The sequence below is a fragment of the Tripterygium wilfordii genome, chromosome 11 (genome assembly GCF_013401445.1).
Source record: "Tripterygium wilfordii isolate XIE 37 chromosome 11, ASM1340144v1, whole genome shotgun sequence".
NCBI lineage: Eukaryota > Viridiplantae > Streptophyta > Magnoliopsida > Celastrales > Celastraceae > Tripterygium > Tripterygium wilfordii.
Genome location: NC_052242.1, coordinates 11,550,981 through 11,573,912, shown reverse-complemented (window position 1 = coordinate 11,573,912; position 22,932 = coordinate 11,550,981). Strand labels below are relative to the sequence as shown.

General features: G+C 36.5%; 4 protein-coding genes and 1 pseudogene across 6 annotated transcripts; 4 read left to right on the top strand and 1 right to left on the bottom strand.

The window, feature by feature from the left end:
- Positions 1-1,186: 1,186 nt before the first annotated feature.
- LOC120008583 (kinesin-like protein KIN-1) lies at positions 1,187-5,957 on the top strand. Its single transcript, XM_038858960.1, has 14 exons — positions 1,187-1,863; positions 2,090-2,192; positions 2,608-2,651; positions 3,124-3,153; positions 3,229-3,351; positions 3,482-3,507; positions 3,680-3,761; positions 4,253-4,294; positions 4,376-4,409; positions 4,578-4,653; positions 4,729-4,948; positions 5,029-5,120; positions 5,385-5,499; positions 5,570-5,957. The coding sequence occupies exons 1-14, from the start codon at positions 1,750-1,752 to the stop codon at positions 5,771-5,773; spliced, it is 1,305 nt and encodes a 434-aa protein (XP_038714888.1). The 5' UTR covers positions 1,187-1,749; the 3' UTR covers positions 5,774-5,957.
- A 1,505-nt stretch (positions 5,958-7,462) lies between these two features.
- On the top strand, positions 7,463-9,754 carry LOC120008582 (GDSL esterase/lipase At1g54790-like). Of its 2 annotated transcripts, XM_038858959.1 has the most exons (6): positions 7,463-7,884; positions 8,060-8,326; positions 8,445-8,645; positions 8,736-8,902; positions 9,034-9,304; positions 9,397-9,754. In XM_038858959.1, exons 1-6 carry the CDS (start codon positions 7,632-7,634, stop codon positions 9,663-9,665), a joined length of 1,428 nt encoding a protein of 475 aa, XP_038714887.1. In that variant the 5' UTR covers positions 7,463-7,631; the 3' UTR covers positions 9,666-9,754. The 2 variants fall into 2 exon arrangements, with proteins under 2 accessions (XP_038714887.1, XP_038714886.1); XM_038858958.1 differs by lacking the exon at positions 8,060-8,326 and having other exon boundaries at positions 7,467-7,878.
- An 81-nt stretch (positions 9,755-9,835) lies between these two features.
- Positions 9,836-12,263, bottom strand: LOC120008803 (annotated as a pseudogene).
- A 373-nt stretch (positions 12,264-12,636) lies between these two features.
- LOC120009015 lies at positions 12,637-16,097 on the top strand. Of its 2 annotated transcripts, XM_038859441.1 has the most exons (8): positions 12,638-13,070; positions 13,647-13,726; positions 13,925-13,985; positions 14,503-14,560; positions 14,745-14,802; positions 15,061-15,133; positions 15,380-15,483; positions 15,725-16,097. In XM_038859441.1, the coding sequence occupies exons 1-7, from the start codon at positions 12,753-12,755 to the stop codon at positions 15,470-15,472; spliced, it is 741 nt and encodes a 246-aa protein (XP_038715369.1). In that variant the 5' UTR covers positions 12,638-12,752; the 3' UTR covers positions 15,473-15,483; positions 15,725-16,097. The 2 variants fall into 2 exon arrangements, with proteins under 2 accessions (XP_038715368.1, XP_038715369.1); XM_038859440.1 differs by having other exon boundaries at positions 12,637-13,070; positions 15,380-16,097.
- Positions 16,098-16,498: 401 nt separating this feature from the next.
- LOC120009025 (sodium/hydrogen exchanger 1-like) lies at positions 16,499-22,576 on the top strand. Its single transcript, XM_038859452.1, has 14 exons — positions 16,499-17,026; positions 17,179-17,297; positions 17,671-17,768; positions 17,929-17,988; positions 18,076-18,122; positions 18,214-18,408; positions 18,581-18,627; positions 19,223-19,289; positions 19,949-20,049; positions 20,721-20,822; positions 21,487-21,625; positions 21,704-21,766; positions 21,856-21,939; positions 22,155-22,576. Exons 1-14 carry the CDS (start codon positions 16,862-16,864, stop codon positions 22,476-22,478), a joined length of 1,611 nt encoding a protein of 536 aa, XP_038715380.1. The 5' UTR covers positions 16,499-16,861; the 3' UTR covers positions 22,479-22,576.
- The last annotated feature ends 356 nt before the right edge of the window (positions 22,577-22,932 follow it).

Below are 22,932 nucleotides of genomic sequence, written 5' to 3'. Positions count from 1 at the left end.
AAATGGGACTTTTGGAGGCCGGTACACCAGATTATACTTAATTGTAAAAAAGTGCAGTCACTAAAACATCCTTTTAAAAAAGTACACTGGGATCATCTTTTACCAAAATAACCTCAAATTTGATTTTCTCTCTCCACGAATTGTGATACAATAGTGATACTTTTAAATAGAAGATCCAATTTAGTGTTCAATTTATATCTTTTGCTTATAAAATGATGATATAAATGTTAGAATGTAAATTTGATTGCATTACATGTCTTTCTAGTTCAATTATGTCATTTTAGTGGATTTTTGGTGTTGGTGATACTATAGTGATACATCTCTGCAGCTGTAAATATTTTTCCAAAACGAGCAAGAGATGTACAAACCAAGAAAAGAAAACCAAGAAATGAAAAGTGATTAGGAAGAAGAAGTATGCATATTGGTTCAATTACATCATTTTAATGAATTTTTGGTGTTGGTGATACTATAGTGATACATCTCTGCACTTGTAAATGTTTTTCCAAAACGAATAAGAGAGGTAACCAAGAAAAGAAAATCAAGAAAGGAAAAGTAATTAGGAAGATGAAGTATGCATACTAGTTTCATTGTATCATTTTAGTGATTTTTTGGTGTTGGTGATACTATGGTGATACTATAGTGATACATCTCTGCAAAATACAAACCAGAGTTCAGATCTGCAAAAAAACAAAGCACAGCCCAGATTGAACAACGAAACATCGTCCAGATCTGTCAAAAACAAGGCAGAGCAACTCGACGCAGTCCAGATTGAGCAACGACGAAGAAGGCGATGAAGAGAGGAGAAACTCGACCAAAAACGGAGAAGAAGGCAACGAAGAACAAATTCAGATCGAGAACAAGAAGAAGAAGAAGAAGAAGAAGAGAAAGAAGGAGATAACTTTTAGTAGAGAAGAAGGAGAGAAAGAGAGGAAGTTGGATAGTTGGAGGGAGAAGAAGAAGAAGAAGAAGAAGAAGGAGGGTATTGTAGGTATAAACTAAAAAATATCTTAAGTCAGATGACCAAATTACCCTTAAATTGTACTTTTTTACAATTTTAAAAATGTCCATGACCTTTTTACAATTAAGTTGTCTAAAGTGCTCTTATTGCCAATTGTCCGTAATTAAATTAAGTAGGACCCTTTGCCTATATTTCTGCATCGCGCGAAACATACATTCACGGAAAGGATCTTGTGAGTTTTCTCTCGTCTGTTTGGATGTCGAGAAAAATATGTAGGAAAATTTTGGCAAATTCAAGTTTCTTTGTCGTTTCGTTCACTTCCTTGAGTTCAGATAATCCATGCCAGACACCTGACCTTATAGTTCTTGGAAATCACTTCACTGGCCAATAAATGCTACATCTCTGAGTCAAATTTTCTCTTACCTTTTCGGCAGCCAAACAGGGAACGGAGTTTCAAAATTTTTTTTTCTGTAAAAAGCTCAAACGAGTCTAGTTTGAATCATTAGATCTCTAGCGTTAGTTCGGCAACTTGTTTTTCGCAATGGACTGACTGTGACTTCGATTACGTACGATCATGAGGATGTTTTGAGTCCTCATATGTAGTTTTGCATGTTTATATGTAGACGATTGTGTATCTACGGCATCCAATTTCGTCAATGCCTTGCAAGATAATAGTCGATTTAAGTCAGTGAGTTTTTGTGTAGCGTATGATTTCTTCTTTTACGTTTAATTTTAGGGTAAATTTGAATCGATTTGTCAGGATATTGAGAATTTAGGAGCTAAAAAAGCGAATGTCGAATATAGCAGTCTGTGCTCGCTTTAGGCCTTTGAGTTCCAAGGAGATAAGAGATCACGGAGATGGTGTCTGCATTCACGCCATAGACTCTGAAACTTTCGCTTTCAAGGTTCATTCAGCAACACAACGCTATCCTTAGCATATGATTAGTCTGTATGCGTTTGTACATGCATTTGACTGTCGTCTGTGTTTATATGTGTTCGCCAGTGCTAATGTGCATTAGCTTGTGACGTCTTGTACCTCTGATACGAAGTTTATTGTTCTAGTGAGTAAATCTATGTGTGTTTCTTGAGTAAATAATTTCGTTTCCTTTTTGGTTAATTGGTCTAAGCTAGGATGAGAAGGAAGAAGAGTTCATATTTGGCTTTGATCGGGTGTTCTATGAGAGATCCAAGCAAGTTGATGTCTATGAATTTCTAGCTTTGCCTATTGTTCAAGGTATAAGCCAGAGTCCAATTGCTCTTTTGCTACTTTTATGCTATATTATGTGGAGTTTCTTCTTTTCTCGTCAAGAACCATTACATAAGAAAGTCAATTTCAATTTGGATGTTTTAATCAATTTACGCTTGGGGCAGGGAGTTAGAGAATTGCTTTTATTTGGCGGGAGTCATTGGTTCGAATCAAGAAAACAAAAAATAATGCTTAAGATTATGTATAGGGCTCAGTTTAGTGGGTTGTTCAGTGTTTTTCGAATCTTCTCCTCAAATTTAGAAACTGTTAAGGACTCTGCCCTTCGGTTATTTTATCTGCTAGATCCTTGGTGACCAACTGAATTCCTAGTTTCCCTTGTGCACGGAAGTTGTTTACCTTTTTTGATGTTTTAAATTCAGAAGACCTTTTTGTTGATGAACAGATGCTGTCAATGCAATAAATGGGACAATCATCACTTATGGGCAGGTAATATACCGTGAGGAACTAAATGGGGCAATCATTTTGGGAACAGGTATATCTAGTAAGGAGCTTTCATGGGTTGGCATTTTTTTCTTAGAATTTAACGCTTCCATCGCTTCAGTCCTATCCATTAAATGGAAAATATATCTTTAAGGAAGATGTTTTGTTGATGGAGAGGTGAATTTCTAAGCAGTCATGATATTAAATTCAGAAAAAAAGAAAAGGTAAAACAAAACACAATATCTGCTTTTGTACAGTCTGTTGGCACCAATGTTCAGTTTCTAATTAGAACTAGTTTCCATCTGAAATTCCACACGAATGTTTGTGGAATTGTGTGACTTCATCCACGATTAAGGTACAAACATAGACATGAGACATTTGTCATAATTTCTTCAGTTATATCCATGTGTATTATGTTTTTCCTTTTCTTTTTGACCTTGAAACTTGAAAGCTGATTTTATTCTTCACCTGGTAACAGACTGGAGCTGGAAAGACTTATAGCATGGAGGTGATATGATGATTTCACATTTCAGAAATGAAGATCGACTGTATTTCATTTATCTCATTCTTGATTGCTCTTCAGGGACCTGGTGTACTAGAACAAGAAGAAGAGAAGAAAGGATTACTTCCGAGAGTAGTAGATGGATTATTTAATGGTATCAGAGCTTCTGATGCTTCAACAAAATATACGATCAAGTTGTCAATGGTATGGAGTTGTCATCATGTTCCTCTATGTAACAGTTTGAAATTTGGACTACAGTAGGGCCTAGCATTATCTGCGGTTTAACTATGACTTAATAGTGTAAATTTTCGAAGCGTTTTTGCAACTCATGTAGGTGGAGATCTATATGGAGAGAGTCAGGTATTTTCTTTCCCAAAGTTGTATTTTTACATAGACTTGAGTTTTGTTTCTTCCTATATATTTGACTAAATTCTATAAGCCATGGCCCATGATACAGAAGCTAGTTCAGTATACTTAGAAAAGTTCGACTTGCAGCTTTGTTATGATTGAAAATGTATCTTATGTTTAACAGGGACCTTTACGATTTATCAAAGGACAACATACAAATTAAGGAGAGTAAAACTAAAGGAATATTGCTTTCTGGAGTGACAGAGGTAGGCCTGTTTCTCGCAGATGATGATATATCATATAAAGTAGGAACTATGGTATTTATTGCCATCATGTTTTTATTGTGTAACTGAGACAAATATATGGTTTATGCCCAGGTGTGTAAATTTCTAGGCTGATAGACCTAGATTTCACATTTAGTTTCCCTTGCTTTCCTATCTACACATGCAGACATAGTGCACACCTCCTTTTTGTAGTCCTACTGCAGGCAACCATTTTACTTTAGCTGGTCCAGGATATCTTGGACTGATGAGATTAATAAGCAGCTCGATCTTGCTTCAGATTTTGTGTTATTGGTGCCACGTTGGCCAACTCTTACGTGTCAGTGAAACAGTATGGCAACGTGGTTGAATCCAATTGCATCTGCAACAGAACTCTCAACTTAACTTCTAGTTGATAAACCTGCAATTTTGGTCTTTAATCAATATTTTTTGTGCTTTCTTGCTTGCAAGAGCCTCAAAATCTTCCCTTTTTTCAGGTCTCTATATCAGACCCCATGGAAGCACTACAGAGCCTCTCTGTAAGACAGGACCTGCATAAGAATTTTCTTATAGTTTTATATTTTCTTTTCTAGCCTCTAATCTAGAACTTGAAATTTCAGAAAGGGATCTCTAACAGGGCAGTTGGGGAGACTCGTATCCCTTTGTGTTCTTTTTTATCCTTAATTAATTGTTTGAATTACGTTATTGGAAACACTTGCAGAAAATTCATTGACAATGTGGCTTGTTAATCATCCCTCCCTTTGGGGGGATTTTGTTGGCCATTTGTGTTATTAAATTGTATTTAGCTCTTAACGTAATCAGAAATGAATATGGCTAGCAGTAGAAGTCACTGCATTTATATTTTCACAATCCAGCAAGAATTGAAAGTAGACAAAAGGTACGATCTATTTCCATCTGATGATCTATGTCTTTCAAACAAATCAAAATTTTGTAACCTAATGAGCATGAACAGGTTGAAAACTGGAAAACTGGTTCTTGTGGACTTAGCGGGGTCTGAGAAAGCAGAAAAAACTGGAGCTGAGGGAAAAGTTCTTGAAGAAGCTAAGATGATCAACAAATCCCTCTCAGCACTGGGAAATGTTATAAACGCTCTGACATCTGGTTCACCGAGCAAAGCAAATCACATCCCATATCGTGATTCCAAACTAACTAGGATTCTGCAAGATGCTCTTGTTGGTTTTTCTCCCAATGTTCATCTTGCAATACTCTCTTCAAATCTGTATATAAAGGTTAGCTACTGTTCATTTTACAGGGAGGCAAGTCGAGAACTGCATTATTGTGTTGTTGCTCACCAGGCCTGTCTAATGTATCAGAAAGTCTGTCCACACTTCGCTTTGGGGCAAGGTATTAATTCCAAAACCTAGCATAGTGGAGTATAACTTTCCGATGATAAAATACACAAATTAAACACCAAATAAAACCTTTAAGTATTGCTTGTCGATGTTAAAGTACACAGGCATAAAGATTGTTTGTAAATGAAAATCTTGAGGCTGTGATTCCTTGTGATGGGATACAAAGTTAGGTCTTATCATCAAATTGATCAAATGTTTGCTTCTCTAAGTTTTTTACTTTTAGCATCATTGTGTGCCCATACTTGTTCTGTGGCAGAGCAAAATATATAAAGGCATCACCGTGGGTCAATCGAAATGAAGATAAACACACTAAAAGAGGTGGATCAATATTTCTGGAAAAAGATGACTCATCTGAGAGAATTATGAATGAGGTAAGAATTAACTTAATTTGTTAGTAGAAAAATTTTATTTCAGTGTCTAAGGAGGTTTCCATTTACATAGTTGAGGGAGCGACTGGACATTGAAGATGTGAAGTTACTTGAAGAGTTATTCACAAGGGAGGGAATATTATCCGTTCCTGGAGTTGAAGAGATAGATTCGGCACTAGAAGATTGTACTTTACGAACAATTTCTGCATTGCAACAAGAACTGGAAGAACTTGTATATACTGTTGAGGAGGTAAGAGAAAAAATTATCAAGCCCTAAAGAGAAATTTCATAGTCGTGAGTTTTAAGCATTCATCTCACCGTTTATATGATGATGTCCTTTAGTTTCATCTCATGAACACTTGTTCTTTAGAAAAACAACTGAGAGTGAAAGTCCATCCAAATAAATGCCATCTTGAGTACCTGTTATTGGCTTCAAAAGGGGTCATGATCAACTAATATCAGCAAGAACTGAATTTTGCAATCATTTGTTTCTTGTAAATTCTAAATTGTTTGATTGCAGTCAAATTAGGTCTAGCTTACTGAATTTTTTCCAAGAACTCTTTTGGATCCATGAACTGATATTTTCGGGTAAAGATTATGTGGATTATTACATATACATTCATCTCAGTAAACACATACGTGCCTGTTGACAACCTTACAGCTTAGGAGTGAGAACAGTGCTCTCAAGGACAGGATCGCATCTTCTGAAAGGATTGATACACTGTTCAAACAGATGTGGGAGAACAGGACTTTTGTGCACAAGATTTCAGACTTTCTCAGGTTACCCTTTTCCTGGTTTGGCTGTTTTGCTACTATTTCATGGTTCTGGGCTGAACCGGTAAGGAATGTATATCAGGCCAGCACAGGCAGAAGGTTCGTTAGTTGTACTTAAAATGGCATGTTAGCCATCACTATTCCTCTCTTTCTTTCTTTCTCCTTTGAACGTCGAGGAAATTAGAATATAGAAATTGAAGAACAAAATGAATCAGATATGAAAATGTTACATATGTACTGATCGATGCAAAACGAATGGGTGTATGGACAATTGTTTTGATTCTAGACTACTATTTTTTTTTTCGCGTTTTCACTTTTAAATCAATTAGATTGAATACGACATTGTTTAGCATTACAAGTTTTTCCTTATTCTTCATCTTTACACATTCGTAGCTAAAATAAGCAATGCTGAAACACTTGATTGAGCATGATTACTGATAGGATTTTAGAAATTGAAGACATAAACTTGTTTGTCATGAAACAATCATGCTACCATGTCAAAACCGGTTCACTGGGTATTGACTGCTTCCCAGATGAATGACCAATCATGTCAAAACTATTCTCCCAAGTGTTGGACAATCATCAATCATTTGGTGATACGTTAGCAGGTTATCTCTCTGGACTTGAAGCTTAAAGAATCTTGCCCGAGGTCAAGAGTTCAATTGACACCTCTATTTCAAAGTGGTTTATGCGGCTTGACCTCAGCCCAACTAACATATTGGGCGGACACACTTGCTTTTCATTGTTGGACAATCATCAAAAATTGATGACCTCTCTATGCTTGTGTATGGCAACTGTCTTTACAACACGTTTGTCTTTTATTGCACCATGTATTTAATATTAGTTTTCTTGGATCATATCCTTTCTCTCTGGCTTCTATAAGATAAAACCGAATCAAGATGACGAAAGCTAGTCTGCGTCTCTCAAAATTTAACTGGGGCTTGTGTTGGCAAGGTTTGGATTCATGTCTCATGGAGCGTGTACAGAAGAAAGTATTGGAGTGAATCAAAAGTATGCCATTCGTGGAAGGGAAAATTGTGCACTTTGCTTGAAACGTCAAGTTTTGTCTTCATCCATGGAGTGAATAGCAATAGATTCTAGATCCATGTTTACCTGTTAAGACATCAAAATAACATTAACAAGGGTGTTCTGTGTGTCTGTTATCCTGTGCTTTTAAACTTTTATTTACTGTAAACATGCAGATAAAAGGCAGTTTAATCTTATTATCAAGGATGGAAAATAAACAAGGAATTGAAGGGAAAGAAAAAGAAAACAGTTTGCTCAAGTGCATAAATAAAAACCCGTGAACTTCCTCTCATTATTGTATACAAAGAGACAAAGTGAATACTATACCATCTGCCATGGCTACTACCATAACCATGACCTTTGTTCTGCAAATTCTCATCTTTGTTTCCATATTCTCACCTTGTGTTCATGCCTCTGACTTCGACTATCCTGCTGTTTTCAACTTTGGCGATTCGAACTCCGACACCGGTGAACTTACTGCTGGACTTGGGTTTTTCCTTCAGGCACCTAATGGACAGACTTTCTTCAAGACTCCCACAACAGGGAGGTTCTGTGATGGCCGCCTGATTGTAGATTTTCTGGGTAAAAGTTTCTGTCCTTAATTGTTTTTAAATGTTAATGGTCTACTTGGTCCCTCTTGGCTTTCCATCAATGGAAGCAAACGTAGGTTGCACACAAAAGTCTCACCAAACTATTATTTTTTGTCCTTTTATCATTGAGAGGTTTCAAGGACTACTATTTGTTTAGTTTGTAACCACCATAGATGTGAAAACTACATATCCTCTTACTCTTTCTATGGCAACCAAGACCAGTCTTCATCCAATTCTCACCTTAATCATCATCTTCTTGCCTTTGATTAGTTCTATAGACTTCAATTCACCTGCTGTATTCAACTTTGGTGACTCGAATTCCGACACTGGTGCACTTGTTGCTGCTGGTATCGAGACCATAAACCCACCTTATGGACAAATTTATTTCCAGAATCCATCTGGGAGATACTGCGATGGCCGTCTCATCGTAGATTTCTTGAGTATAAATCTGAAAATATTTATGCTTTTAGATTCTTACTCTGTTTCCTCTTGTTTTCTGGCTGAAAGTCTTGTGTTCTTAACTTTTGTTTGTGTGTATGTTTGTGTTTCATGTGACAGTGGATGCAATGGATCTTCCATTTTTGAATGCCTATTTGGATTCAATTGGTATGCCAAACTTTCGAAAAGGTTGCAATTTCGCTGCCGCTGGATCTACTGTTCTTCCTGCAACTGCAACATCTGTCAGTCCATTTTCATTTGGGGTTCAGGTAGCTCAGTTTCTTCGATTCAAATCGCGTGTTCTGGAGCTTCTAGCTAAAGGTACGCGCACAATGAGGTTATCCACCATTGCTGCATACAAACATCTGCATCATTCTAAACAATTTGATTTGTTTGTTTATTTTGTTGCAGGCAAGAAATATCAGAAGTATGTTCCAGCAGAAGATTATTTTGGCAAGGGACTATACACATTAGATATAGGACAAAATGATCTTGCTGGTGCATTCTATTCCAAAACATTTGATCAAATAGTAGCCTCCATCCCTACAATTTTGGTCGAATTCGAAACTGGGATTAAGGTTAGTTTCAGAGACCTGCTTCTTCTTCTTTTCTTTTTATTTATTTCTTATTTTTTTTATTGAGTTTAACATATTAGATTTGATTCCTCAACTGGGTTCTTAATCATTTTGAATGTTTGTTTCTTTTTCAGAAATTGTATGATCAGGGGGCTAGGTATTTCTGGGTACACAATACGGGGCCGCTCGGATGCTTGACTCAAAATGTAGCCAAATTTGGAACTGATCCATCTAAGCTTGATGAGCAAGGATGTGTTAGTGGGCATAACCAAGCTGCTAAGCTTTTCAACTTACAGCTTCATGCACTCTGCACAAAACTAAGGGGCCAATATACAGATGCAAGTATCACATATGTTGATATCTACACAATAAAATCCAACCTCATCGCCAATTATTCTCGATACGGTTAGTATGATCTCTACTGCAAAATAAGAAACAAAAAAAAAGGAAGAAAAGGGAAACAAGAAATATGATTTGTGTTTACTGCTGATTTGCAGGGTTTGAGCAGCCCATAGCGGCTTGCTGCGGATATGGAGGTCCACCGTTGAACTACGATAGTCGAGTTTCCTGTGGCCAAACAAAAGTTTTGAATGGTACTACAGTCACAGCCAAAGCATGCAATGATAGCACTGAGTATGTGAACTGGGATGGAATTCACTATACAGAGGCAGCAAATCAATATGTTTCATCACAAATACTCACTGGGAAATATTCTGATCCACCTTTCTCAGACCAAATGCCTTTCCTCCTCAAGCTCAAGTTCTAAAATATTATATCTGTACCACTGAAATAATTCATTTATTCTTCAACAATAGTGATTTGTGCAAGTATAACCATCTAGGGATTTGATTGCTTTCTGTTTGTGCAAATTGGCCTAAAAACCATTCGCTCAAGTGGAAGATCATGCCGTCGAGTTGATTTTCGGACATCACAGACAAAAAAACATCATGTAACTAGCTTGACATGGTTCTGCCTACCAGGAACATAATAAAAACTTGAACTTATCCTCTGGACTGCATATTTCTCATGAATCATCATTTTGTACAGCTATGTTTTGATATGTTTTTCCGATTTAAAATCTGATAGTACAGGCAAGACTTACTTTCAAGAAACATATGCATCATATTGTGCCATTGGAACAACAAAAGCAATCAGCAACAAACCTCCAACTACAAGATTGAATTGTCCCCTCTGCTCTTTTGTCTCTTCTCCGGTTTTAATGTTGGATTCGCGTTTGTTCTCGTTAACTGAGGACCCACCAGGATCTGGATTCTGGAAGGCCATCAATCGCAGCAACTAGCCGTTTAGCACTGCTATAAATTGCGTCTTTTCATTTGTAGCCAAGACTGCAGTAAAAACACAAGGTAAATCTTACCACCATGACTCCAACATCAGAAATAAAACAATATTCTTCTCCTTTATCCGTCCAGAAAAAGGATTTACATGTTAAAATTAGAAAGTGTAACACATCTCTAAAGTTTATGCATCTGATCAGTGAACAATTGCAGCATATGAGCAAATACTAGCAACTTAAAGAAAATTTCTTGCAAGGAACAAAGTGAACAGATTATCTTTAGTGGTTCTGAATCTCCATGTTTTAATACAGTTTCTTAAGGGTGGATTGGGGTATGCACTATGCTTATTTCTTACGTTGTGCCCAATGTATTGAATCGTACACAAGCACATCATATAACTATGACAACCATGCAGTGAAGGAGGAAGGCAATGGATGGTACTGGGAAAATTTGAACATATTCCTTTATTGTATTGGAAATGTTACAATACAGTTGCTGATAGACCAAATTCTTTTCAATGGCTTGTAGTACAGAGCAAAAGTATAGAACTAGGTCAGTGTTCTCTGAAATAGCCAAAAACTGTGGCTCTAGAGCTAAGTTCAGGTTGCAGGTGACATTGCCTGCAGTTCTTTTGTAGACTTTCTTTATATACAATGATTTAGAATCATTCAAAAGAATTTGGAAGACACCATTATGGGTTATCTTTTATGAAAGTACAAATGGAATCGATGCTTCTGTTAGCTTCATGAAAATTGCTTTCTGAGAAACACAATTTTCGGTATAGAAAATTCTGATCAAGAACAGCAGCAGTGGAACTTGGGCATCCTATTCATCCCAGTTGTGAAGTTCATACTAGCCGGTATCCAGAGTGCCTTCTAAATGTATTGAATGAATGTACAAGCATCTTTTAAGTTAACTCATGATAACCATCAACAATTGTCTTCATTTCTCCAACATTATCAATCCTTCCTTCATACGCGAGTCAAAATCTTGAGGATGGAAACTCTTTATCATTAGGGATATGCGGTCTTTGTATGTATTTGTAGAATTCTTATTTTCTGTTTTGAATTTCTTTATTGTTTAAACTTTAATGGTTCTTAGAGTTCAATCCTATACTAATGTTTCAGTTCATGTTGTTGATGTTGTGCCCACTGTAAACTTCTTGAATCAAACAGGACTGAAGATTCTAGAAATTTGAACCATTTTAACTAATAATTAAAGGAGAAATAGTCACAATTAATCATTACCAGGAAGGTTCTCCAGTACAGTAGCATCTAGAATTTTGTCTCCAACAGCTTCAACAAAGGCAGGGACACCAGTGACTGCGCCTTCTTTCTGACTGGTGACAAGCACTACAATTCCCCTCCTCAACAGTCGGATACCAGCGCTCCAACTCTTGGTCAGCAAACTCAAATGCATCAGCTTTGCTCTATGATGAAACAACCAATTATCGCAACATCCAATATCAATGCCCGAAGCAACTTAATTCATTCGTTTTGTGTACGTATTCATGGTCACACGCTGCCTTAATTTGTAGAGAACAGTTATATATAACAACTTGATACCAGCTGAGATAAATCAGATCCATGCATTACTAGCAACTTGATAGAAAAAACCATAAGACTCCTATTCCAAAGGTTAAAATTTCATTCCATAGTTTCATTCTCTATGAGAAGTAAATGCTCATAGTCTGTTCAGATATATATATATATATATATATATATATATATATATATATATATATTAATGCAACTTCACTTCTTCAGTCCTCTTGAAGGGTTTTTAAATACTCAAAATTCACTCCTATATGTAGTTTGTGAGGAGGAAAGCAATCAGCATTACTCACAATAAGCTTCCTTGACTCCAAGTCTGATAAGAGCTGATTCAAATCAGATTTTGTCACTCTACTAAGCACACCAGCATCACTAAAAACATAGGATTCTTTTGGTGGACCCTCATTGAGCACATCAAATTCGGATGCTGGTGCATTGCCAGTGCGCAAGACTGGGAAAAAAGTTGAGTGCCAAAGAAAGAGCTGGAGCTGCCAGTCCTTGCTGAGGATGAGTAAATCAGTTTGTGGGTCTTGTTAAAGATGGTCGAGGATTGTGGCTTCCGGGGCCAGAAGTAATGGGTTTAGATTCTCCGAGAGGATTCTCGTGACTATATTAATTTCGCACGACTTTGTTTCTTTTAAATCTGATTCTCATGATACATCCAGTAAATGGGCTAAGCTAAACTCACTTTTCAAGTCAGAGATGCGAGAAGAAGAGGAGCAAGAAATAAAGACGACTAATCGCAGCCATGGAAACTGTTAAGGGCATATTGGTCATCAGACTGAACTTGCATGACCATCCAGTCCACGAGTCCACTTACTTTTGCAATGTTCTCTCAGACCATCAATCCAACAATCCCGCAGGCACAGCTAAGCTTGGTGAAAGCCCAGAAATACCCTTGAGCCTTAAGGTATCCGAGAATTGAAAACTCCATCCAAACCCCACGTTATCTCCCATCCGATTTTTGCCCAGCCATGAAAACCATCCTCAGTTCCTCACTACCCCATGGCCATTCTCCTCTCCCTACATTCCCACCCACCAAAACCTCCCCAACACCCCAGCGCTCCAAAACCCACATCTCTTACCATCCCAATCTCTATCACTTCCATAATCACCAAGAGAGACTTTATCCTCAAAACTGCTGTTCTCGGCTTTATCTCCATACCTCTTCAAAACCCACTAGTCCAATGCTTAGCTGAGCCTTCCCCACCCGCAAAACCGGCTCTTTCAGGTATCGCCAACACCAAATCATGGTTTCAGTTCTATGGCGATGGGTTTTCCATCCGGGTCCCTCCTCAATTTGAGGACATCATGGAACCCGAGGTATAATTGCATTGTAAAATCTTACAGAAACATGTATTGTATTAATTTCATATGCATTTTACTATACATTGGGTTCTTGCTGTTTTGGAAATGCTTATGAAATTTGGTGACTATTTTGTCTCTATTATTCATTCAACTGTTTAATAAGAAGTATCTTCTTCGTTATGCTTTCGGTCTTTCATCAAAATAGTAGGTGTTATTCAAATTATATGGTTTGTGAGTCGATGTGATCTAATTATGAAGAAGATTTTTGATTTGAGACTCAATAGCTGAGGAAATTTTGTTCTCTTTTTCTTCTTTGACTGCGAATTTAGAACAATTTAACTTGTAGTTTTTGCAATCATGACACGAGAGACTATTTGAATTTGATTATATACCATTGAATGTTGGAGCTTTTGACCTTTTGATCCTAATTCCTTATTCTTTCTTCTCCATATATGTGTGGACAGCACGGGTATAGATACAGTGGATTTAAGATAGCTTTCTCAAAGATCATGCATCTTGAGAAGACAGAGATAGATGGCAGTATATTCTTATTAGTAATAGATTAATTATTTACTTGCTTAACATTTATAGGATTTCAATGCTGGATTGTCTCTATATGGGGATAAGGCAAAGCCCAAGACCTTTGCAGCTCGTTTTGCATCTTCTGATGGGTATTTGATTTTATCTTTAGCAATATGTCTGAAAACCTTGTCCAACCTTGATTATCCAAATTGGCTTCTGCGTTCTATAATTTTTTTATGTCTGCAGTAAAGCTAAGTAAGTTATTCCTGCAAAAGTTGGCTATTAGATAGCTTTACTCAAATCCCTTACATATGTTGGATCTTTCTTTGTGCTGCTGGTTGGCACAGATCTGAAGTGTTGAGTGTTCTCATTCGTCCGACCAATCAACTGAAGATTACCTTCTTAGAGGTTTGTGTGGTGACAATTGTAAAAAAAATTTAATACTTTTTCTTGCATTAAATAACGAAATTTCATATATCAAGAATATATATAACAGTTCAGTCTCAGGTTTTTATTTTTTTTAGTATTTATATCTTAAGTTGTCCCATAATTGTTACTGGATGTATCTTACAATCATGAATCATGAACTATGAATAACGAGATGTTTTCTGGGTTTTGTAAATTGTAAAAACCAAGTGGTCATCATTGAGAATATAGGAAATAATTGAAATTCAACATTATTTCTCGCGTATTAGAACCAAGTTTAAATTGTTCTTCCATTTTGATGTCCTCGTTATGGTATTGTTTCAGGATAACAAAAATTTTCAATGACATCTTAAATTGATGTCAGTATTGTGCACATAGTAAATCTAGATTAAGGACAGTACTATATATCCTATCCTCTCAAACCATTTTCAGTGATTCTGTCTAGACTACTTGCCATTCCATGAATTGAACCAAACTTACACAATTTCTTCTTAGACAGGCCCAAGACATTACTGATTTAGGTTCCTTGAAGGATGCAGCAAAACTTTTTGTTCCAGGTCTGTATTTTCAAATTCTAAATCCATCTTTATTTTGATTTGTATTCCCAATGATCCTTGAGTATATCTGTTTAAGTTTTGACCCCTCCACTTGTCCACCTTGAAAAGACTTGCCTACTTTTTTTTCTTATCTTCTTCCATCTATGGTAAATTGTATTCACTTCTAGTTGCTCTACAATGGCAGGTGGGGCAACTTTGTATTATGCACGAACGATAAAAATAAAGGAGGATGAAGGTTTCAGGTGACGTTTACATCAGCTTTACACCACAGCTTTTGCCAATGCAACTATTAGGCTTCACTACCTGATGTTGAGAACATTCTCATCCCTGCATTTATCACCAGTAGAAAGTATAAAGTTTTGAATTTGATAAGCTCATTAATGTCTTAATTTAAAGCAAATGAGACTCATATAACCTGCATCCTGTGCAACATTATTTGATTGATGAAATGTACAATTTTTGCTTCTGATATCATTATTCAAATTCTTGATCTATTTCAGGACATATTACTTCTATGAGTTTGGTAGGTTTGAGCAACATGTAGCACTGGTAGCTACTGTTAACAGTGGGAAGGTTAGTTGCAAATTCCTTTAGTATTTGCCATTTGGTTATCTATTGCTTTAAATTATCTATAAACAGTGCTTACTTCGTTGAAAAAATTGGACAAGCCAATGCTTAGCATTCCTTTGAAATTTCAGAATCATGGAGGCCTGATCTAACTGTCTATTTACTTGTTTTTATGATTAAGAAATCCCTCTTGTCATCGTTCTGATCTATTACTTTATCATCAACTAAATATGTTCTCTTCTTACACTACAGGCAATTGTGGCCGGAGCAACAGCCCCACAGTCGAAATGGACCGATGATGGTGTGAAGCTTCGTTCTGCGGCTATATCACTTACACTACTATAGTAATCTGAGTGGTAACTTACTACGAATCGTCATTATTCTTTCTGTAGTCCGAAAGCTTCTGACGCTCATGTCCTCTCTTTCGACGTTACACGTGCCACTTTCTTTAAACTGCATTACAAATGAAAAATTAGAACTTAAGGATGAAGTAAATTTCTATTTGCATTTTACAGAACCCTCTGCTCATTTCGTTTTCATTCCTCCAGATTATTTTCATATCCTTCATTCAAAACGTTCTGCATTTTTTTTTTAAAGTTTGATACAGGTGGTCTAGTTGATCAATGAAGTGATATTGATGCAAGTCACAACCGCTGAGTTCCGTGGTTTGGATAGCCCATCATCTTATCAGGCATCAGCTCAGTATTGGGCGGTATTACCAGCTTTAACTCTCATCAGTCGTCACGGCTTTGAAAGCTTACAGAGTTTTACTAGAAGAAATTCAATTCAGTTTCTTTTACAGGTCCTACAACCATAGGAAAGCATTTCATGTCCAAACAATTCCCAATGTTTGAACAGAAATGTTTGGATAAGCCTTTTGGATTGTGTTTGGACACAAACCTGATGTTACATTTTCAATACAAATATTCTTTTTCAGCTCGAGCAAATACAAGTATGAGTTTGAAGTGCAGGTTTCTTCTTAGTTCAGTTTCATTTCTGCATTTTTTTTTTTTACTTTAAAATTAGCTGGGACTCAGCTATTTGTAGGAGGAGACTCCCATTTTGGAACTTATTGGCTTATGCATTTTTTTTTTTTACTTACATTTGAAACTTATGTTTCAAGTTCTACATAACTACAATGGGACATTTTTCACATTTGATATCAATAAGTATATTTAACTCCACTTGAGCTTTGAAGAGGCTTTTAGTAGATGAATAGTAACCCATACATGATAATTTGATAGTGCAAAATTTTCAGAATTTTTGGAGTACTTGAAACAAATTTGTCATTGGAGTTACTCTCAGAACTAAGAAAGTCGCACTTTGAAGTTTGAAGTATGATGAAAGGAGATGTGACCAGCCAAAGATTTGACTTCCCCAGTTCCCCCCACCAATTGGATTCGAAAACCAAGTCTTGCCAACTGCCAAGAATAAATGCAGAACCATCTAGGTAGTGAATTACAATATGACTTGGCAGACCATAACGCAATCTGCAACAGAGCAAATTATACACATGCTTAGACAATCTAATCTCACTTCAGCTACCAGTCTTCCCTCCACTCCATTTGATCCTTGTGAGTGAAGAAACATGTTTCAACCATCCACATAGCTATCAGTATCAGCCAAACTTCAATTTTCTTTTATTAGTTCAGTTCTAGATTGCTCTATTTTTCTCTCCAAATTCAACCCATCTAGGTAGTGAAGGTCTACTTTTAGCAGCAAACAACTCCACGCATGGAGGCACTTGTTTCACCAATCAAGGACTCATCGTCATTTCTCAACACCAGTACCATTATTGCCCTCTCCTTGTTCTTTGCGCTCCTCTGTGTTTGCATCGTCATTGGCCACCTTTTTGAAGAGAACAAATGGGCTAATGAGTCCACCACTGCGCTTCTCTTGGTACATGAGATTTGGGTTTTCTTGATTTTGGTTAAATTTTTTGTTATTTCAGTGATGGGTTTTCTTCATTTTGGATAAAAATTGTTGCTTTGAGTGATGGGTCCTCTTGCTATTTTGTTTCCTCTTTGATTGTTTACGAGAGTGATTTGTAGGGGCTATGCGCTGGCGCAGTGGTGTTGCTAGTGAGTAAAGGCCATAATTCTCGGATTCTTGTATTTGATGAGGACCTGTTCTTCCTTTATTTGCTTCCACCTATCATTTTCAATGCTGGGTAGGTTCTCTATATTTTAATTTTATGTTCTTATCTTCTGTGCCTTCCATAATTGTGTTGATATTGGATTTGAAGTTGGTAGAATTGTGATATGTTAGCCTTTCTTGCTGATAATCTGACTCGTTTTGGAATTGGGTATATGTAATTTGAATATGATTCCATGTTCCTGGCCTAACAAGTGAAATTACCCGTTTCAAAACAAAACCAAAACCCTCGCCTCAAATTAGGTTGTTAGAATAGCTAAACGAAATTGACCTAAATTTGTTTGATATGTTTTCTCTGTGAATATATTTTTGGCTATGAATGATTTTCCATATCTACAAGAAAGATCAAAGTTCATCGTTGCCTTTTAATTCTCGAAATTATATTCCAGATTCCAGGTGAAAAAGAAGCAATTTTTCAAGAATTTCACAACAATTTTATTGTTCGGAGTACTTGGTACCGCAATTTCTTTCTGCATCATATCACTAGGTAAGAATCACAATTCCTACTATTGCGCTTTCTGTCAGCCTGAGATTGAAATTGTTAACTGTATGTCAATAACTAGCTTGTTTATTTCTTTTGCGTTTGTACTGTTATCTTACACCCCATGAAAGAAAAGTCTAACTCCATTCCTTTGGAAAATTTGTAGGTGCCTTTCTTCTGTTTAATAAAATTGGTGTGACATCCTTGAGTACCAAAGACTGTTTAGGTGACTTTCAAGACCATGAATTTAAAATCTCATATGATGGTCAGAATTATTACCTTGTATATTAATCGTTTGAGCTTTCTGTTTCAGCTGTTGGTGCCATATTATCTGCAACTGATTCAGTTTGTACATTGCAGGTACATCTAATTAGATTTATAATCCCATTTCAAATGCAATTTCATGTGCAACAACTGACATGTGTCGTTATCCTTTGTGTTAATGTTAAAGGTTCTCAATCAAGATGAAACTCCCTTTCTTTACAGTATTGTATTTGGAGAGGGAGTAGTGAATGATGCCACCTCTATTGTTCTTTTCAATGCAGTCCAATCTCTTAACTTCAGCAGCATTAATGCCTTAACAGCCTTAAAATTGTTGGGGACCTTTCTGTACCTCTTCTTCACCAGTACTGCTCTTGGTATAGTAGTAAGTAACGACTTTTCTTTCTTCGGAAAAATGATTTTAAATTGTCTCCTGTATGGTAAGTAATTGTTGTACACAAGATTGCAAAGCATTCACAAGACTGCAAAGCATTTGACTAAGATGTGACTTGCAATGACATGGAGATTGTTGACCTTGTTGTATCTAAATGTTTCAGGTAGGTCTTGCAAGTGCTTTTATTATAAAGACACTTTATTTTGGAAGGTAAACCGCATCACGCTTCGTCTCTTTGTTCCAGATTTTGGTGTTGCATTGCCTCCTTTTGTTAGTCCCTATTTATTTTTTGAGCATAAGCTAATGAAATTCTTCTATATGATTCATTGGCAATAATAAACCTTGTTTTGTCTCAAAATGTTACTCTGATTGGTCAGAATTGAAATGAGGATGAAAATTGGGGGAAAGGGATAGAAGATATATTGTAGAACAGATTGTTTCTGCCTCCTTTTCCTTTACTATGTTTGCATATGAGGTTGCGCAAATTCTATATTCTTAGGGAAATACAAGATCAATGCATACTTCTCCTGAGTGAAGAACGGGCAATAGATCATCGCCACGGAAGGACGAGTGAAAACTTTTTGAACTTAAAAAAGAGCTATTTACATAACTTAAAATCAAATAATGGACTATAGGAAGTTCAACACAAAATTTCAGCATGGGATGACAATGATGACTTATGAATAGCAAACAGCATGGCCCTATTTGGCTTTATACGAGTGCCAAAGGGCCTTGGTCTTAGGGTAATTATGTAAGAACTGACCCTGACATACTTTTCTTTCTTCTTTATTTTTCCTGCTATCAGGCATTCTACGGACCGTGAAGTTGCGCTCATGATGCTCATGGCTTATTTGTCATACATGTTGGCTGAGGTACCAAAGAATAGAATATCACTCTATGGAGAATATCACCTTATGATTATCTTATCAAAATCTAGCCTTCTTTTCGAAAATCTTATGCTGCTTCTGTTCTCCAGAAATTGTCTGAAAATTTTTATCTCATGCACATCCTTATTTGTAGCTGCTAAATATTGAAAAATGGGAAACAAGCATAAATGTGACAACTGATGCTGAGCATTTTCTCTTGTTTTTCAGTTATACAACCTTTGCATTTGCATCTGTAGTGTATCAATATTAATCTCCTGCACATGTCCTTATTTTCCAATTTCCATAACAATTTGGTTTGCACTGCAAACTTTGCTGTTTAGACTATCGATTAACAACAACATTCCTAAACAGCAGATTTTAGCAAATGCCTCCAGAACAGGTTCAGATTTATACTTCATGTTTTAAATAAGTCTCATTTAGTACGGCAGACGCAACTTAACTTTTTCACCCATATTTTGTGCAATTATGTAATTTCATATAGGAGGCATTTTCTGATATAAATGGAATGAAGAATAGAGGTATATCACCTGTTTGAACTGGTTCCTCACTGCGAAGCTCCATTTTGTGGAAAAAAGAATGACTTGAACACCCTGAATGTTTCCTTGGCTTAATCTTATAAGGTGACAAGTAGCCTCTTCTTGCAGCTTGCGAATCTCAGTGGGATTTTGACGGTTTTCTTCTGTGGCATTGTAATGTCACACTACACCTGGCACAATGTTACTGAGAAATCACGGATTACTACCAAGTAAGAGCATACTTGCTTTTCCTTTTAACTTTTTTTTTGGCATTGTACTTATGGGATGTTTCCATTAGTAAATATGATGTTTCATATATAGCAAAATAGTCTAGTTGGAATAAATGATTAAGGATTTACGAGTTTAGACTTTAGAGATAGACAATAGTCTCTCTAGTCTCTACAGAATCCGCAGTTACAATGGCTTAAACTGATGGATGATGTGATTCTTTTCATGAAGAAAGAAGCAAATGAACAAGTGCATTCGTTTATGTATTGGAGACAATACAGGTTTTGGGTTCAAATCATTGTCTTTTGACCTAAAAACTGATAATTTGATGAAAATAAAGATTCTGATTTCTGAATACTCTGAGCACCCTAAAGCCATAAAGCTGAGTTTGTTACAGTAGAACTCTAACGAATACCATAACGAGTGAAGAAATTATAATGACAAGCCATGCATGAGCTGTTAAAAGTTAAAACAGAAAGTAGTTGTTTGACAGACTGCAACAGAGGGTGGCTTAATATTTATCAACAGATCCATTGAAAAGTGATGTCGATTAATCACAATGTTTACTTACAAGCCATGGCCAAAATTTACATCCAAAATATGCCTAAAGTTATTTCTTGAGATTACATGATCTGCGATGAAAACTGATCCTTGTACTGGATGATAATTTCAGGTATGTATTTGCAACATCTTCATTCATTTCAGAAACTTTTATTTTCCTATATGTTGGCATGGATGCTTTGGACATCGACAAATGGAAAGAAAGCAAAGCAAGGTAATACTATACCTATTCATATTCTAGGACTGCGAAAATTTTAGTGCCACTTTTCCATAGTATTAGATATTTGAAACCAATTTCTAACTTGATTTACTGAGCCTATATGATTATGAATCAATACTTTAATTATGGTGATGCAAAACTTTGAGTCCTTGGAAAGTCACAATTGGATGTGAGTTCATTCTTCTCCAGAACCATGGCTTTCCATCCACTTGTGACGCCTAAAAATGTGCAAGTGGATGGGAGGCCGATTCTCTCTCACAAAATCCTGCCTTGTGAATTGGGTTTCATCCACTTGTTTATAAACCATTCAACATTCACATATTTTTTGCATGTGGGACTTCTTGATTGGGTATTCTCCAACAATTTATCTATCGAGCGCAAAATGCCTCACATCTGTTGCATCCGGAAGGTGTTTGTCTGTCTAATGGAGTTCAGCTGTGATTTTCTTGCAACCTAGACAGTCTAGGATTATAAGAGAAAAGCAAGTAGCATGACAATAAAGCTGTTCTCACTTCTCAGTGTATATCATCTCAAAACTTCTCTCAGTTTACTCCGAATGAGTTTGATGCATATTAGCATGGCACTTATGATGAGCCGTTTGAAATTGCCCGTGGACTTCTACTTACAACACTAACTTGATTCACATTTCATGATTCAGCCCTGGAACTTTTGTTGCTGTCAGTTCAACATTGTTTGCATTAGTGTTAATTGGAAGAGCAGCTTTTGTGTTCCCTCTAGCAAATATCAAAAACTGTATCAGGAAAGAAGAGAACACAAAAATCGAACTTCGACAACAGGTGACAGCCACAGGCATTAGCATTTTGCAATTGTCAGTTCCTTTCAAATCGACTTTGCTAACGACTTTAAAATCTCAGTTCATTATGTGGTGGGCAGGAGTAATGAGGGGTGCAGTTACTATTGCTTTATCTTACAACCAGGCAAGTTGTGATCATTCAGATGTTCTTTGAACTAGTACATGATGTTTGGTAACCGAACTGTTATTGTGTTTGGCGACACAACCATGCAGTTTTCAAATTCGGAGGAAGTAACAAATCAAGATTCTGCACTGATGATCACCTGCACAATAATTGTGGTTCTTTTTAGTACACTGGTAAGGCTTGATTCCATTACTCTGATACTTAAACATGAAGATGATAACCCACATACACATAACATGCTTACAGAGGTTCAATTACGAGTTTTTCCGGGAAGAACCAGAATGTCATATTAGAATCCAACATTTTACCCCTTGTGTTAATTTGAAGGACAAGTTATCTTGAGCTTGATAATCTTAAACACTCATGTGTTTGGCTTTTACTTAAACAGGTTTTTGGGTCCATAACAAAGCCAATGATAGAAGCTGTGCTGCTACGGAACCGAAAACCGCCAACTGCAGATGCAACAGATAATGCAAGCCTAGAAGACTTAAGGCTACTGCTCATTGAAAATGATGGTCCAAGTGATGAGGGAAACAATCAAAGAGGCCCTAAAGTGGGAAGCTTCAGGTTGCTGATGAGCCACCCTACTAGAACTGTTCACTATTTCTGGAGAAAATTTGATGACAGATTCATGAGACCAGTTTTTGGTGGCAGGGGATTCACTCCTCATGTGCCTGGTTCTCCAACAGATGCTGCCAATGAAACTTCTTAAACTATGAAGATTAACCATGTAATTATTAATTTTGTACTAAATACTCTTGTTAGATAAATTTTATTTGCACACCATGAAAAGTCTAAAATACTAAGTTTACATCATTTTTAAATTTTATATAAATATCTTTGTTTAGAATGAAATTAACCCTTAAATTAAAAATAAAAAATGAATTTATATTTACATATTGAAAGTACTAAGTCTACACAACTACACTAGAATTCTCTAAATACTTGGGGGTTGTAATTTGAGTTTGGTCTTCTTCATCCTCTAATTGTTGTCAAAAAAATGGGTTGCGTCTATTGCAAGTGTTGCAGCTGCTACCCATCATCATCAAATGGTGATTTACGAGACCACCCTGAAGTGGGTCCGTACAACAGTGTCCCCAGCTAGCATGTATTGACATAGAGATCATTGGAAACTATTCATATTCCCTCACACAACTTCAGCTTGG

Excerpts from the sequence above, each read along its gene's own strand:
- LOC120008583 (XM_038858960.1), top strand. The coding sequence starts at position 1,750 with ATGTCGAATATAGCAGTCTGTGCTCGCTTTAGGCCTTTGAGTTCCAAG. Across the intron at positions 3,508-3,679 it reads ATCTATATGGAGAGAGTCAG|GGACCTTTACGATTTATCAA; the intron begins GTATTTTCTTTC and ends TATGTTTAACAG. Across the intron at positions 5,500-5,569 it reads CTGAGAGAATTATGAATGAG|TTGAGGGAGCGACTGGACAT; the intron begins GTAAGAATTAAC and ends CCATTTACATAG.
- LOC120008582 (XM_038858959.1), top strand. The coding sequence starts at position 7,632 with ATGGCTACTACCATAACCATGACCTTTGTTCTGCAAATTCTCATCTTT. Across the intron at positions 7,885-8,059 it reads TGTAGATTTTCTGGGTAAAA|ATGTGAAAACTACATATCCT; the intron begins GTTTCTGTCCTT and ends TAACCACCATAG. Across the intron at positions 9,305-9,396 it reads CGCCAATTATTCTCGATACG|GGTTTGAGCAGCCCATAGCG; the intron begins GTTAGTATGATC and ends GCTGATTTGCAG.
- LOC120009015 (XM_038859440.1), top strand. The coding sequence starts at position 12,753 with ATGGCCATTCTCCTCTCCCTACATTCCCACCCACCAAAACCTCCCCAA. Across the intron at positions 14,561-14,744 it reads AGCAAAACTTTTTGTTCCAG|GTGGGGCAACTTTGTATTAT; the intron begins GTCTGTATTTTC and ends CTACAATGGCAG. Across the intron at positions 14,803-15,060 it reads AAGGAGGATGAAGGTTTCAG|GACATATTACTTCTATGAGT; the intron begins GTGACGTTTACA and ends GATCTATTTCAG.
- LOC120009025 (XM_038859452.1), top strand. The coding sequence starts at position 16,862 with ATGGAGGCACTTGTTTCACCAATCAAGGACTCATCGTCATTTCTCAAC. Across the intron at positions 20,050-20,720 it reads AAATCACGGATTACTACCAA|GTATGTATTTGCAACATCTT; the intron begins GTAAGAGCATAC and ends TGATAATTTCAG. Across the intron at positions 21,940-22,154 it reads TGGTTCTTTTTAGTACACTG|GTTTTTGGGTCCATAACAAA; the intron begins GTAAGGCTTGAT and ends TTACTTAAACAG.